The sequence below is a fragment of the Pyrenophora tritici-repentis genome, chromosome 2 (genome assembly GCF_003171515.1).
Source record: "Pyrenophora tritici-repentis strain M4 chromosome 2, whole genome shotgun sequence".
NCBI classification, from domain to species: Eukaryota; Fungi; Ascomycota; class Dothideomycetes; order Pleosporales; family Pleosporaceae; genus Pyrenophora; species Pyrenophora tritici-repentis.
Window position 1 is genome coordinate 2698517 of NC_089391.1, and position 12652 is coordinate 2711168.

The window sequence follows — 12652 nt, forward strand, 5'->3', positions numbered from 1 at the left end:
GGGTAGCTTCTAGTGGGGGTGGTGGGGTGGGGTGCAGATCGTCAGGTGCACAGCCTCATGCATCCTGCAAGGGCAGAGTCATCGGGCTAGGTACGTCGAAGACGGCCAATTGTTTGACCACGCGGGCGGATGGATTGCTTACCTGGGATTGCGTGCTGAGACATGCGTTTGGTAAGCCGTAATGAAGTATCCATATCTCCGTCTTATTGAGTTATGCTATTATCTGATCTTTACGCAAGGCTATCGGTCGCCTTCATCGGCATACATTGTCTTACTCATCTGTATACCCAACAATCTAACAGTCAAGGCTACTCTTCCGTTCTACATTGTCCATGAAGAAATCATCTACAGTTACGCGAGGATTTGCATCTTTTGCCAGACTGAAGAGAAGTCGTGCAAAGTAAATGCGACGCTACGTTATACAACTTCAGTAAAATCAGTATCAAGAGATTTCGGATCAAGCTGTTCATCATCTGCTGGTCCACCCTTTCGCCCGAGTTTCGTAGCCACCCACTGTAGTAAAGCCTTCCTACCCTGATGAAGAGCGTCCACGGAAACATTCACGATTGGAAGGGCGAGGAATAACACTACAAGAGATATCACAAAAGCCTTAGGTGTGCGCTCGATGGAGAAGAAGTTGCTATCGCCGCAGAAGTATTGCAGGGCAAAGGCAAAAGGTGTCGTGATCATGAGCAGCTATCATCTGTAAGTACTGATGAAAGACAATTCGAATGTAAATGACGAACCTGTACGTTGGTACGAGTGGTGCGGTTCGTTTCTTCTGCAATTTGCTGGCTGCGTAAAGCTATTTGTGTCGTTTTTCCGGCGAGTTCGGTTGTTCTGAAGTTCAGTTCGTGCATATGACGACCAAGTAGGTAGTTTTCGGATTCCATGCGTAGCGTAAGCTATTGATACTGTTAGAGATAGGCACCGCCACAAAAACGCGTGTTTACGGGCTGACGCACGACATCCGCCGAGTCTATACATTGCCTGTGGAGTTGACCCAGCTTCTGTTCCAACAACCCCAACTGTGCAAATGAGTGCTTGATTCCCTCTAGTGCCTTGTTCGCATCTTCAGCAGTCATATCCGAGAAAACCGATATGTGTCCGTCGTCTTTGCTGAAATCTCTCCACGCTAGTAACGTGTCAGCCAAGTGTGAGCGAACGTCTTGCAGGACTCCTTTCAGGTTTACCAAATCCTCTAGAGTCTGTTTTAGACTTGTTCGCTGGTCTTGATCATGCAGTAGAGCAGATACGCCAAATGTATACACTTTGCTTTTCATCTAGTCTGGCCGTTAGATCATGGAAGAACTGTACGTGTCGAGTACTTACCCAACATGTGGTCAAATTCTGGAGCTCTTTAACAAGCCAACCATACTCTTTCTGGATGACCTTGATTCGGATTTCAAAAGTGCGTAGAAAATATGTTCGCGGATCATATATCGTGATGTTGGGATCTATAACCTCATCAGATCTACCTGAGACGAACAAGTCCACGTTTGGCATTTCCTCGTCGCATTCATCCTCATCGCCGTTATCAGTTTCACTCTCCATGTCCATGTGTGGCGCGGAAAATGCGTAACCAGTCCAGTTGTGGTCCTTGCGCCCAAATATGGCAACAGTCTCATGTGCTTCCTTAATCACAAAGCGGGTTGGATTCTTGGTTGCCGCAGGATCGACCAAGAATGATAGATCGTATGCCGTAAGTTTCTCCTGAGATTCTAGATCGAGTGATTGGCTTGACTGGATGGGCTTTTCCCTTAGCATGAGATAAGGAAGACTGAGCATCAGGCGGAATGTTTGAAATCTTCCGGGCTATTCTTTTATATTAGAAACGACGGCTTGTATGAGCTCGAAATTGTATTACACACAGGTACCTCCACCTTGATTGCATACTCACGGGCCATGTGATGGCATATGGCTTCTCTTAGAGCTTCCTTCCCAGAACAGGATATTGTCATGATAAGGGCGATGAGGAAGTCTGGTGTAGGATTCTGACTATAACTAGCAACAGTTCAGTGATCAAGTTAACAGCTTGCATACTCTCATCTCGATATTCGTGACCTCCGAAGGGAGTCACGACCAAAGTATAAGACGCATATTTAAGATCAAAAGAAACTCACATCAAGCGCCGAACAAAATCAGAGTTATCGACTGGTTCAATGGCCTGGTCAATGTTAGCGTTCTCTGAGTCTGATCATGTAATGGTAGCATAGTCATGCCCACTGTTTGCGGGCTTCAGTCAACTCTGCGTTTGAGAGTCTTTCTGGCAAGCCCTGGCAATTCTCTTTCGACTTCTTGCGACATTCAACCCATGCCCGATCATTTCGCTTCAGATCACACTCTTTGGCAGTATCCTTTCGTAAAAAAAGTTTTGCTTGCTCTACTTCTCGAGAGGGAACAGGCCCTTCCGTATATTCGAAGAATACGTCTCGAACGTCGCGGTCGCCGTTCTGCTCCTCCAGCCAGACTGAGAATAATGGGTCACCGACGTGAGGGATAGAGTTACGGGTAGCATATTCCGGATTCCATTCAATGAAAGACGTCCGTCTGGTTGGTTGTGGGAGATTATGCTTCGACTTATCTTCCATGAGATATCCGGAAAGGTATCTTGGTAGGTATGTGAGCACGCAGACTGTGTAAGTGTGTACGCTTTGTACTATGAGATATAAGATGAACTGTTTCAGATCGAAATGCTTTTCCAAGGCTATATGGAAGCCCAAGATGATCTTGACTTGTTGTAATTTAGTAGGTTGGGGTAATGCAGTGATAAGTGAAAGCGTGCGAAACAACCTTGGAAAGCTCGAGGAAGATGCTCACTTGGGCAATGAGGAACGCCTAATGCAAACTATGGGTCTAAAATTTAATGGAAAAACTAGTTTCAGACGGCGTAGATGGGATTGTGCTTTTCTTCCCTAGGGAGCCATTGTCTCCAAATAGCAACCATCATCTTGGAGGCTGAATGTGTCTCGTGAGTCTTTTCCATGCCATACATGCAACATCGGAACCAAGCAACCACTCGGGAGCGTTTCTCTATCACCAAAAAGAAGGTTGGAGTTTGAAGTAGTACAGTTAACACGTCGTGCACTTTTAGTCGCCATTCTCAGAAGGCAAATTTTACCTACTTCCATGCGAAAGGGCCACGCGACTGTGGCAGTGTTGGGCCGTTCAATAACCCCAATCGGCTAACATGTCAATTCAGCCATCACGATGACCGGTAGAAATGAATCTTCACTGATTTGATTTGATGAATGCAGGGCAACATGATCTTCACTCTTACTGGTAGGCTATCATGTTATTGCGTCACCACACCGACCCTGGTACTTCAGCCTGGCTAATTCCAATGTCGGGCTCCGTACCAGACCTATCAGGCTGTCATGCTGGCTACACAAGAGGACCAAAATGCCAGCACACAGTATGCCTTTCATCCGTCAGAACCGGGTTCCCGGGTATTGATTGGACATATGCCATCGCTGGTATGAAGAAACCAACAATCCTGTCCGTCGATGCTTTACACTGGCTGTATGGGTATTCACTACCGCTTTTGGATTGCGTAGAGGTCACTTGCCATTCAAATTTTAGCAGTATTGATATCGTCTATGGCTCTATTTGCGATTCAGCAGGTATGCATATGTAAATACGAAACTTGCTAAGCCGGCGTCGGCAATCGGGCAGCGCTCGAGAAACAATGAACGTTCTGTTCTAACGTGAAATCGTTATCAATAAGTAAAAGAACAACAGGGGTTGAGCCAGGTTATGAGGCTGTAACAAGTGATATGGTACCTGTCTCGTCAGTGCAATATATGAGATGCGATCTGTTGTTCCTATTTGCGCTTGTGGATGTATGAAGTAGCAGCAGTATTCGGGTGACGAGGTTAGATATAAATGTATCCCTTCCAAAAGAGGATTCCGGCTCGTTTCCGGTGGTGATTCTTGAAAAGGGTTCTGATCGCACATAAAACCACGTCAAGACTGAAAGCATACACATAGAGATGAGCAAAAGCTATAACAAGACCGGAAGTCCCTTCTAGTGCGTAGTGTGATAGTCAGGCAGCTATAGCATGTTCCATTCAACGTGCTGATATTTCCAAACCCGCCACCATCCGTGCTAATGCGTTGCCCCCGTCCTCTGGTCCTTAGCAGAAGAGGCCATGCATCATGCTATGGCCACCTCGCTTCTTGTGCATGTAGTGTATTTTTAGCTATATCTATGGAATTATAGCAATTTCCAGTTAAAACCATGTGGTAGGTACAAACCGACAGCCGGTTTACGCCCGACACGTCACTTGAGCCGCATCCCACCCCGCTCTCTTCCCGCGGAAGCTACAGACCAGATCTCAGGTAATTCCCAGCTTCCTGAAGAATTATACAAGAAGGGATGAGAGGATTCTAAATGGACCATGTACCAAGATGAGGGGGTCATGAAGAGTACTGTTCGAAGCTGCTTAGTACATTGAGCTGAACTCTTTCACCAAATACAAAGCGGTGTAATTTCTCGCTTGATTTGTCTACCTCTACTTAAGCCCTTCTAGTAAAGCAACCAAATTAGCGATAATATATGCACTTAAAAGGAATTGCAGTGCAGTTGTTTGAGTTTGCTAAACGTATTGTTTTCACGTGCAAACGTGGAGCCACAATGGCTGAAGCGCGTCTACGTCATTGCTCTACGAGCCGTGTACCTGCACTTCTCCCTATGCGCTGCCGCTTATCATCTACTTCACCACTTACCTAGCAATCGACCGGAAGCCTTAATCGCTTCCAATCTCTGGCCAGACTTACCGCCTCATTTGTTTCCAAGTACGAGACCTAGCGAATTAGCCAACAGCATGGGTGAGATGTGCAACAGCCTGGTAGTCAAACTTCAGCTAAACCTCACGCAGCTCCTCCAGCGGACTATTGTAAACATACACAACGTCGCGATAAGACGCCTCAAGCTGATTCAGTACCGTAGACAAGGTCCTCGAAGTCGACCCCAAGGCCTCCCAACAGCAGGTTCGCGATGCCTACAAAAAGTACACACATACCTTTTCACAAGTCTGGATGCCTTCTCTAATATGATACCCAGAGCAGCGCTAAAACACCACCCCGACCGCGTTCCCTCAGACTCTCCGGAACGCGCCAGTCGCACGAAGAAATTCCAACAAATCAACGATGCCTACTATACCCTCTCAGATACCACGCGCCGCCGGGATTACGATGCCGCACGCATGTACAATAGCTTCACAGGTAGCACCACCACACCCGACTCGGACCCTGAAGAAGAGATTCCCAATGCTGGAGCTGCGGGTGGCGCAGGAGGATTCGCCCAAGGCTTTCCATGGTCTGCATTTGGGTTTGGCAGTGCCCCCGCAGGTAATACGGAAGAGAGTCACAATCGCTTCAGCGAGGAGCAGTTTGGCGGCATCTTCGAAGAAATGCTGAGGGAAGAAGGTATGGCGGACGAAGATGCGCATCCTACGGGCAAGTTCTGGAGTTTTGTTGGTGGGCTTAGTGGCGCGGCTATGGGCTTCATTGTGGCCAACTTCCCCGGTATGGTTGCGGGAGCTGTGGCAGGGAATAGACTTGGGGCGGTCAGGGATACGAAGGGAAAGAGCGTCTATGCGGTGTTCCAGGAAATGCCGCAGGCGGAAAAGGCGCGCTTGTTGAGTGGGTTGGCGGCAAAGGTGTTTGCCAATGTTGTGTCTGCATGAGGTTGCATCAGGGTGTATACAAAGACTACCTCAGGCGCCAGACACGTCGATTAGAGTTGAGGTGGAAGTCCTTGATTAGTTGTATGACTGATGATATCCTTTGCGTTGATAGTAACCCTTTCACATCAGCTCTCAATAGAATTCTTTGTTAGCACAGGTCAATGACACGACCTCACGGTAGCACTTGAATAAAGCCGATTCCAAAAAAAGGTAACTAAATTTTGTTTTCCGTTCGTATGAAGGGAGGGATATCTCTGAAGCCTAGCAAGCAAAATAGGAAAAGGAATTACAACATAGTCCAGCACAACCCATCGTTCACATCGTGAAACTTGTACACACGTGCCACCTTTTGAGTCCATGCGTCGTGAAGAGGTCCTTTAAAGCGCAAAAAGAAAAAAGCTCCGTCTCTTCCCTGTCAAAACCCATCGTCATCTTTTCCTGTAAACTTGTTCACCACCCGCCAGATGGTGAAGACATGTTCAGCCGTTCCTAGGGACACTCGTCAACCCCATCGATTCTTCTTCTTCACATGAATCTCGACGCCATACTCGCCAAACTAGCCAGTCCGCCAATGCCACCCGCCACGCTCTGCATGTCGATATTCGCCAGACCACTCATCATGCCGCCACCTCCTCCATTTGCAGTAGCAGACGTCCTGGTTGTGGTGGTCTCTCTGCCATAGCCCTGGCTTCCATAGTAGCCACCACCATTGTTATGCGAGGAGCCAGAGTATCCGCCCCTCGCGGTCTGGTGGCCACCACCACCAGTTTGGGGTAAATTGACGCCAAACTGCCTGGCAAGCTTGTGCAAGACACCACCCGAGACCAAGGGCATAATGACCATGAAGAAGACCTTGTACGGGTGTCTTTGGGCATAGCGCCAGATCTCGCGTAGGAAATGCTGCAACTTCTTGTACAGGTGCTGCATGTACGAGTCGCGTGGCGACCGCTTATACCGTGATGTGGAGCTATGGTGGCGCGACGACGACGAGTACGACGAGGATGCGTAGCCGGGACGGTACGAGGACGTAGAGCGGCGACCAGGCGAGCCGGTGGAAAACGGATTCCAGTTACTGCTGCCCATGGTTGCGGTGTTGTGCGCGTGCGAATGCGACAACGAAGACGAGGTGAGGAGTAACGTCGGTTTAGGGGCGAGCGAGCGTGTTAGCGGTGGTGCGCTTGTGGAGGCGGAGCGTGGGCGCGAAGTATGGGCGCGGACAACCGAGGCTGGGATGCGATGATGCGAATTGTATGTTGTAGCGTAGCGCATGTAAGCGCAGATGTAAGAGGTAGTTGATGTAGGTATGTGTGTATGTGTGTATGATGTGTGTTTGTGTGTGATTAAATCGAATCTGGCGACTTGAAACTGTGACTGTATGACTGTTTGATGTGTGAGTCTTTACCAGCAATACAGTGACAAGACGACAACAACAAGACAAAAACACAAACTAGGGGACTAGAATAGAACGCTCTCGTCGTACCAAGTAGCCGACCGGTGAAGGCTGGATTATGTGGTGATGCAGATGTGGGTCTTTTGGGCCTCAATCCACAATGTTTTGGGTAATTTTTGCCTTGGAATGGCTCCCAAAATCTTCCCTGCGGCCTGAAATCTTGTATTCGCCTCACACGCTCAGGACAACGGTAACCCCAGTCCACTTCTTTTGCCCAAAACCACACGGGACCATGCGTAGAGCAAGTGACCTGGAAACAGCGGAAGCGGCAGTGCGGGATGACGACGAACGGTTGTTTCAGTGCTAAAGGAAAAATGGTACTTCGCACGGTTGGGGAATGGAATTATCGTGCCATGGGCGGAATTCTGGCCAGCTTAAACATGTGCGCGAACTTGTGGAGCTCCTGGTAGGATGGATCGGCTTTGCTGCACGTTTGACGCACTTTGACCGCGCTACCAGACCGCTTTTTTGGCGCTTGGCTGTCATCCCTGCAGGTACAGCGTCTGCAGCCCCATCTTCCTTTTGTGCCGAGATTGAGCTACTTGTGCACATGCACATCGCCGTGTTGTGCGTGAACCATGGCACAGAGTCATGGCATTGACCTGACCAGAACATGTCCGTACATTCCCCAAGGCCACCATTGCAATATTGACCCTTTGAACCACCACTCAGACACATTCAAGGGATCAACGCCACAAATTTTAGGCCATGCTACCGAAAAACATATCCTTGTGCAACGATCGTTGTGCATGCACCCCTGTGATCTCAGTCTCCAAAAACGGTCCATTTGTTCGAGACCAAAATGCTGCAGATGCAGTGCAGACGCAGTGCAGACGCAGCACACGCAAGATGCCATTCAACAATCTTGGATTGGTCTGGATCGAGCCTACAGACGCGTTCATGCATACAAACTTTGCCTTGTTGAGCTGTGTCTGACTATTTCAGTCTCTTATCGAATGACTGTGTCGAACAACACACAAGTAGTGGAGAAGTAATCGATATACTCGGTACATATAATCGAGACAGCAAAAGCATCAAAGGGCCCACTAACATACGTGGCCGCCATTTACGCCAGTGTACCGTATGCAAGACTGCGATAGCATTAATCAATTGGACCAGACATGCCAAAATCAGAAACCAACAAGACATAACCGGTGGCAACGGATCGAGGCGGCTTATTCCTTCTTTCTACTTTTACCACTCTTTCGCCGCTTCTCAGCTCCATGGCCACTTCCAACACCTCTACCACTTTCCTGAGCTGGTACCGCAGTCGCCGAACCAGACACCTGCGTTACCAGAACCGGGTCCGACTGACTGCCCTGACCACTTCCAACAGCTACAGCTCGTTGAAGTGGTATTGATGCTGAAGCCTGCACGGGCACTGGCACACGCCTTGGTATCGACGCGTAGCTAGCTTCGGATACGCCGGAGCTTATTCTTCGAGTGTATTGTAGTTGAGGCGAAGTCGGCGACGACGAAGAAGCTGGGCTGAAGGAGTGGTATTGATATGGCTCGACGGGAAACGGCACAAGCCGAGATGATTGTATTGAAGGTGATCTTGTGCGGGAGACGGGCGGCGTATCAGCTTCAAAAGCAGCTTGTCGTGGAGAGATAGTCCGATCTTGACGTCGAGGGGTTGCAGGCTGATATTCGTACACAGATTCCGGGTATGCACCGAGCATGTCTCTCGTCGTGGTGACTGAAGGCGTAGGAACATGGTGGCTGACATCAGCCGCCGAGCGGGACGGCGGGTCCAGAGACTCGTGTTCACGAGCTAGACTGGCCGGATGAGCGCTGATAGGTGTATACATGGGCTCTCCACTGGGACCTGGTACAACAAATCCTGGTGGCGGCGCATAACTATCTAGAGCAGATACAGCCAATGTACGTGTACGACTGCTAGGCTGCTTGTCTTTTCTTGATTTTGAGCTGAAGATGAAGTTGCGCTTCTCACTCTTCTTTGACCGCGTTGAGGAGGCACCGTGTCTGCCATCCCCAGGGACACTCACAACGCTAGCACTATCAGTAGGTGTTGAAGCGCTACTGTGCCGAGATTGGGCTTGGGGGCGCGCTGCAGGCACTCGTGGGCCGTAGAGTCGTGACTGATACGCATGAAGCTCTTGAGGACTGAGTGAGACGTCTGGATTTCCTGCTGCTCTTGCTATCCGGATCTTGTCGAGTACACGTCGAAAGAGCATCTCTTCATATTCGGCCGAATCAAAGCGCCTTTCACTGTCTTCTTGGTAACCATTTTCTTGACCATAAGTTGCTTCTGCCAAAGCCGATGCTCTGCCCTCCCACGCTCTGATATCCATATCATTAAAGTATAATTCATCTGGATTGATGTGCTGGCCGTTCAAGGCTGGTTGAAAGGCCGAATCTAATACAACGCCATCCTTTTCGTCGTCGCTACCCAAATCTTGAAACCTAAGTACGTCGTCCCTACTCCCCCCATAGTATCTCCCCACACCCGACGAGCCCCCTGGTGGTCTTCCCCAGTGGGGCATAGTGTAAGGAGTTCGCGGCCGACCACCTAGACCGCCTCCTCGGAAAAAGCTGACTCGATTGGTTTATCCATGAACGCAGCGTGGCCGACAACAGTCACGCCCGTCGCTCCGATGAGCCAGAGTACCGTGGTGAAGGGCGATGCCCAGAGACCGAGAGGAATAGCAATGACGAAGAGTGTAGTGTAAAGCTGCGAGGTGGTTGCGCGCCAGCTGCCGAGTTGCAGATCGTTGCCCTCGAGCTTACCGATACCGAACATTCCACCGACTACCAGGCAGATGACGAAGAGAAGCATCAAGTTGGTGAGCAAACTGTAGACGCTGAGCATGACGAAGACAGCAGCATAGTTGCTGGAGAAGTAGCCCAAGTTGTAGTTGACCCTGCTCTGGACCTCGCCGAAGTTTGCGGGTTTGGAGATGCGCTTGACGTCGAAGAACTCGGAGATGGGTCGCAAGTTGGCGAATCGGGACGAGACGGAGGTTGAGCGCAGGCTGTCGAAGCGTCCACCAAAATTCATCCTGGACGTCAAGGCGTCGATGGGGATGCTGAAGCGTGACATGACGAGCGATGTGTGAATTACAAGTCTGGATAGTTGAGAATTTGCGGATAACCGAACAGGCGTTTGCTGTTGGATCTAAGAACTGCGCACAAGTCAACGTTAGTTGCCGGTAGTGGTGGTGGTGAGATATGGAGCGACAGACTGAGATGTGTCCTCAAGAATGTATATAGGGATGGCTGCCTTACGTGGTCTGAAAAGTGGCGAGAGAGTGAAGAAGAAGGGTTGGATGAAAGGGGCGAGGCTGACGCGGCCTAAATGAGGGTGGAGTGAATGAGAAGCAAGTGGTTGAGGAGAGATGGTTACCTGTGGTTGCTCGTATCGTAATGGTAACTTTTGGTGGCCCCTGCCGCGAATCCCGTGGTTCAGGGTCGCGCTTTCCTCACAGAAAAGCCACAGAGGTTCCGTCAGCCCCCTAGCCGAGCCTCACATGCTTAGGACCACAGGGCCACTTTTTGTTACATGCTTGAAGAACCGTGAAAGTGAAAATAGGGCATGCCCAAACACCGGGACGCTCCTTGGCCCCCAATATACCAAATCTGCTACACTCGTGTCTCGTCTATACCGGTCAGACTGATTGGGCCACGTTCAGTCTAGACTACTGGACATCTGGCTGCACAAGCCTGCAGCTTCCCTAATTACTCGCTCGCAGACGCGCCAGCTGTTCTTCCCGCAACACGCCCGCCATGAGATCTCACACACTGCTCGCACTGGTTGTGTGCCTCTTCGTGGCATTTGCTGCCGCCTGGACAAAAGAGGGTGGGTAACTTTCCAATCAATTCCATCTCATGTCCATCTCCAATTGCCATATGAGGCCACATATGCTCCCATATACATTCGCATCCAGCTCAACTTCCCTCTGACCACTTACTCCAGACCACGAAATATTCCGTATCCGTGACGAAGTCGCCAAAGCAGAGGGCAAGAATGTCACTTTCTACGACCTACTCGGCGTCAAGCCCGGCGCGTCGCAAGATCAATTGACAAAGGCTTACCGCAAGAAGTCGCGCGAGCTTCACCCCGACAAGGCCCGCCAGGCGTACATTAACAACTATGCGAAGAACCAAAAGAAGGCGGGAGGCAAGAAGCAGCCATCCAACAGGGAGATTGAAGCGCACGTCAAGAAGGTCACGGCCGCCTACCAGCGACTCTCCGTCGTAGCCACTATGCTCAAGGGCGCCGAACGCGAGCGTTACGACCACTTCCTAAGGAACGGCTTCCCTGCGTGGAGGGGCTCTGGCTACTACTATGAGCGTTTCCGCCCTGGCCTCGGTTCCGTCATCTTTGGACTACTTGTCGTCTTGGGTGGAGGGTTTCACTACTTTGCTCTCCTGATGGGATGGAAGCGTAGAAGGGAGTTTGCTGAGAGATACATTCGCCAGGCCCGCAAGACTGCTTGGGGTGACGAGAGCGGTCTACAGGGGATCCCAGGTGTAGACGCTGTCCCTGTCCCTCCCAACGTCGAACAGGTCGAAGAATCTCCTGAAGATACTCCTGATGAGGCAATCCCCAGAAACCGTCGCGAAAGGCGCGCCATGGAGAAGGATGCTCGCAAGCCCAAGAAGGTACAGGCTGTGAAGAAAGCACGCACGGATGGTATCAGCGCTCCTGTCGAGGCAGAGGTCATTTCCGGTCCCCAAGGAGCCAAGAGGCGCATCGTCGCTGAGAACGGTAAAGTCCTGGTCGTCGACTCTGTTGGTAATGTCTTTTTGGAACACGAGAACGAGGACGGACAGAAGGGCGAGTACCTGATTGACGTAAGACTTACATTACCATGAAAATGAATATAGCTAACAGTAACAGCCCGATGAAGAACCCAAGCCCACCATCTTCGATACTCTTCTGTTCAAGCTGCCAAAGTTTGCCTACAACCAGTCGGTCGGACGCGTCCTCGGCAAGAAGGAGCTGCTCAATGAGCCTCTCCTGGATTCGTCCAACCTTCCCGAAGGTGAAGCTGCCATCCAGAATGCTACTGCAGCCAACCTCAACGGCGAAGCCAGGAAACGCAAAGCCATTGTCCGCAAGGCGAGGTAATGACACCATGACTCTTCATCTCTGGGCAGACAGGCTGGCCACTTTGCGCCTAAGGTAGATAAAAAGCGACCTGGGCTATTGCATATGCATGTACAATTACAACATAGATGGGGAAAAGCGGGGGTGAAGCATAGGAGTTGGTGTTTTAGCACTACATGTACCAGTTATCTTCTGGTCTAAAAATTGGTTCTTACTCCTTACATGATCGCAGTGAAACAAAACGAGTTGATGTGAATATCCAATTCGTTATATCTAACGTATTCGAGGCTCTCTGCTACAAATTCTTCATCCCGGAGAAAGCAGGCCTATATTTCCCCACACCCAGGTAGTCTATTCAACTAGGATGAAAGAAAGAAGAGGAAAGGTCTATGAAAGAGGACGAAGACGCCCTCTTTATGCAAATGCAACACAACCACG

General features: G+C 50.1%; 6 protein-coding genes across 6 annotated transcripts; 2 read left to right on the plus strand and 4 right to left on the minus strand.

Annotated features, from left to right (window-relative positions):
• Positions 1-417: 417 nt before the first annotated feature.
• On the minus strand, positions 418-1907 carry PtrM4_064820 (uncharacterized protein; the record flags this gene model as incomplete). The annotated part of the gene is made up of 5 exons (XM_066105676.1): positions 418-696; positions 747-905; positions 966-1283; positions 1333-1815; positions 1872-1907. 5 exons carry the CDS (start codon positions 1905-1907, stop codon positions 418-420), a joined length of 1275 nt encoding a protein of 424 aa, XP_065964303.1.
• Positions 1908-4826: 2919 nt separating this feature from the next.
• Positions 4827-5690, plus strand: PtrM4_064830 (DnaJ, DnaJ-class molecular chaperone with C-terminal Zn finger domain protein; the record flags this gene model as incomplete). Its single annotated transcript, XM_066105677.1, has 4 exons — positions 4827-4830; positions 4881-4898; positions 4952-5012; positions 5066-5690. The coding sequence occupies 4 exons, from the start codon at positions 4827-4829 to the stop codon at positions 5688-5690; spliced, it is 708 nt and encodes a 235-aa protein (XP_065964304.1).
• A 525-nt stretch (positions 5691-6215) lies between these two features.
• PtrM4_064840 (GRP domain containing protein) lies at positions 6216-6617 on the minus strand (the record flags this gene model as incomplete). Its single annotated transcript, XM_001933191.2, has 1 exon — positions 6216-6617. One exon carries the CDS (start codon positions 6615-6617, stop codon positions 6216-6218), a length of 402 nt encoding a protein of 133 aa, XP_001933226.2.
• Positions 6618-8315: 1698 nt separating this feature from the next.
• PtrM4_064850 (Atrophin-1 multi-domain protein) lies at positions 8316-9647 on the minus strand (the record flags this gene model as incomplete). Its single annotated transcript, XM_001933192.1, has 1 exon — positions 8316-9647. One exon carries the CDS (start codon positions 9645-9647, stop codon positions 8316-8318), a length of 1332 nt encoding a protein of 443 aa, XP_001933227.1.
• A 26-nt stretch (positions 9648-9673) lies between these two features.
• PtrM4_064860 (YIP3, Prenylated rab acceptor 1) lies at positions 9674-10204 on the minus strand (the record flags this gene model as incomplete). The annotated part of the gene is made up of 1 exon (XM_001933193.2): positions 9674-10204. One exon carries the CDS (start codon positions 10202-10204, stop codon positions 9674-9676), a length of 531 nt encoding a protein of 176 aa, XP_001933228.1.
• A 683-nt stretch (positions 10205-10887) lies between these two features.
• Positions 10888-12235, plus strand: PtrM4_064870 (DnaJ, DnaJ-class molecular chaperone with C-terminal Zn finger domain protein; the record flags this gene model as incomplete). The annotated part of the gene is made up of 3 exons (XM_001933194.2): positions 10888-10960; positions 11078-11958; positions 12005-12235. 3 exons carry the CDS (start codon positions 10888-10890, stop codon positions 12233-12235), a joined length of 1185 nt encoding a protein of 394 aa, XP_001933229.1.
• Positions 12236-12652: the final 417 nt, after the last annotated feature.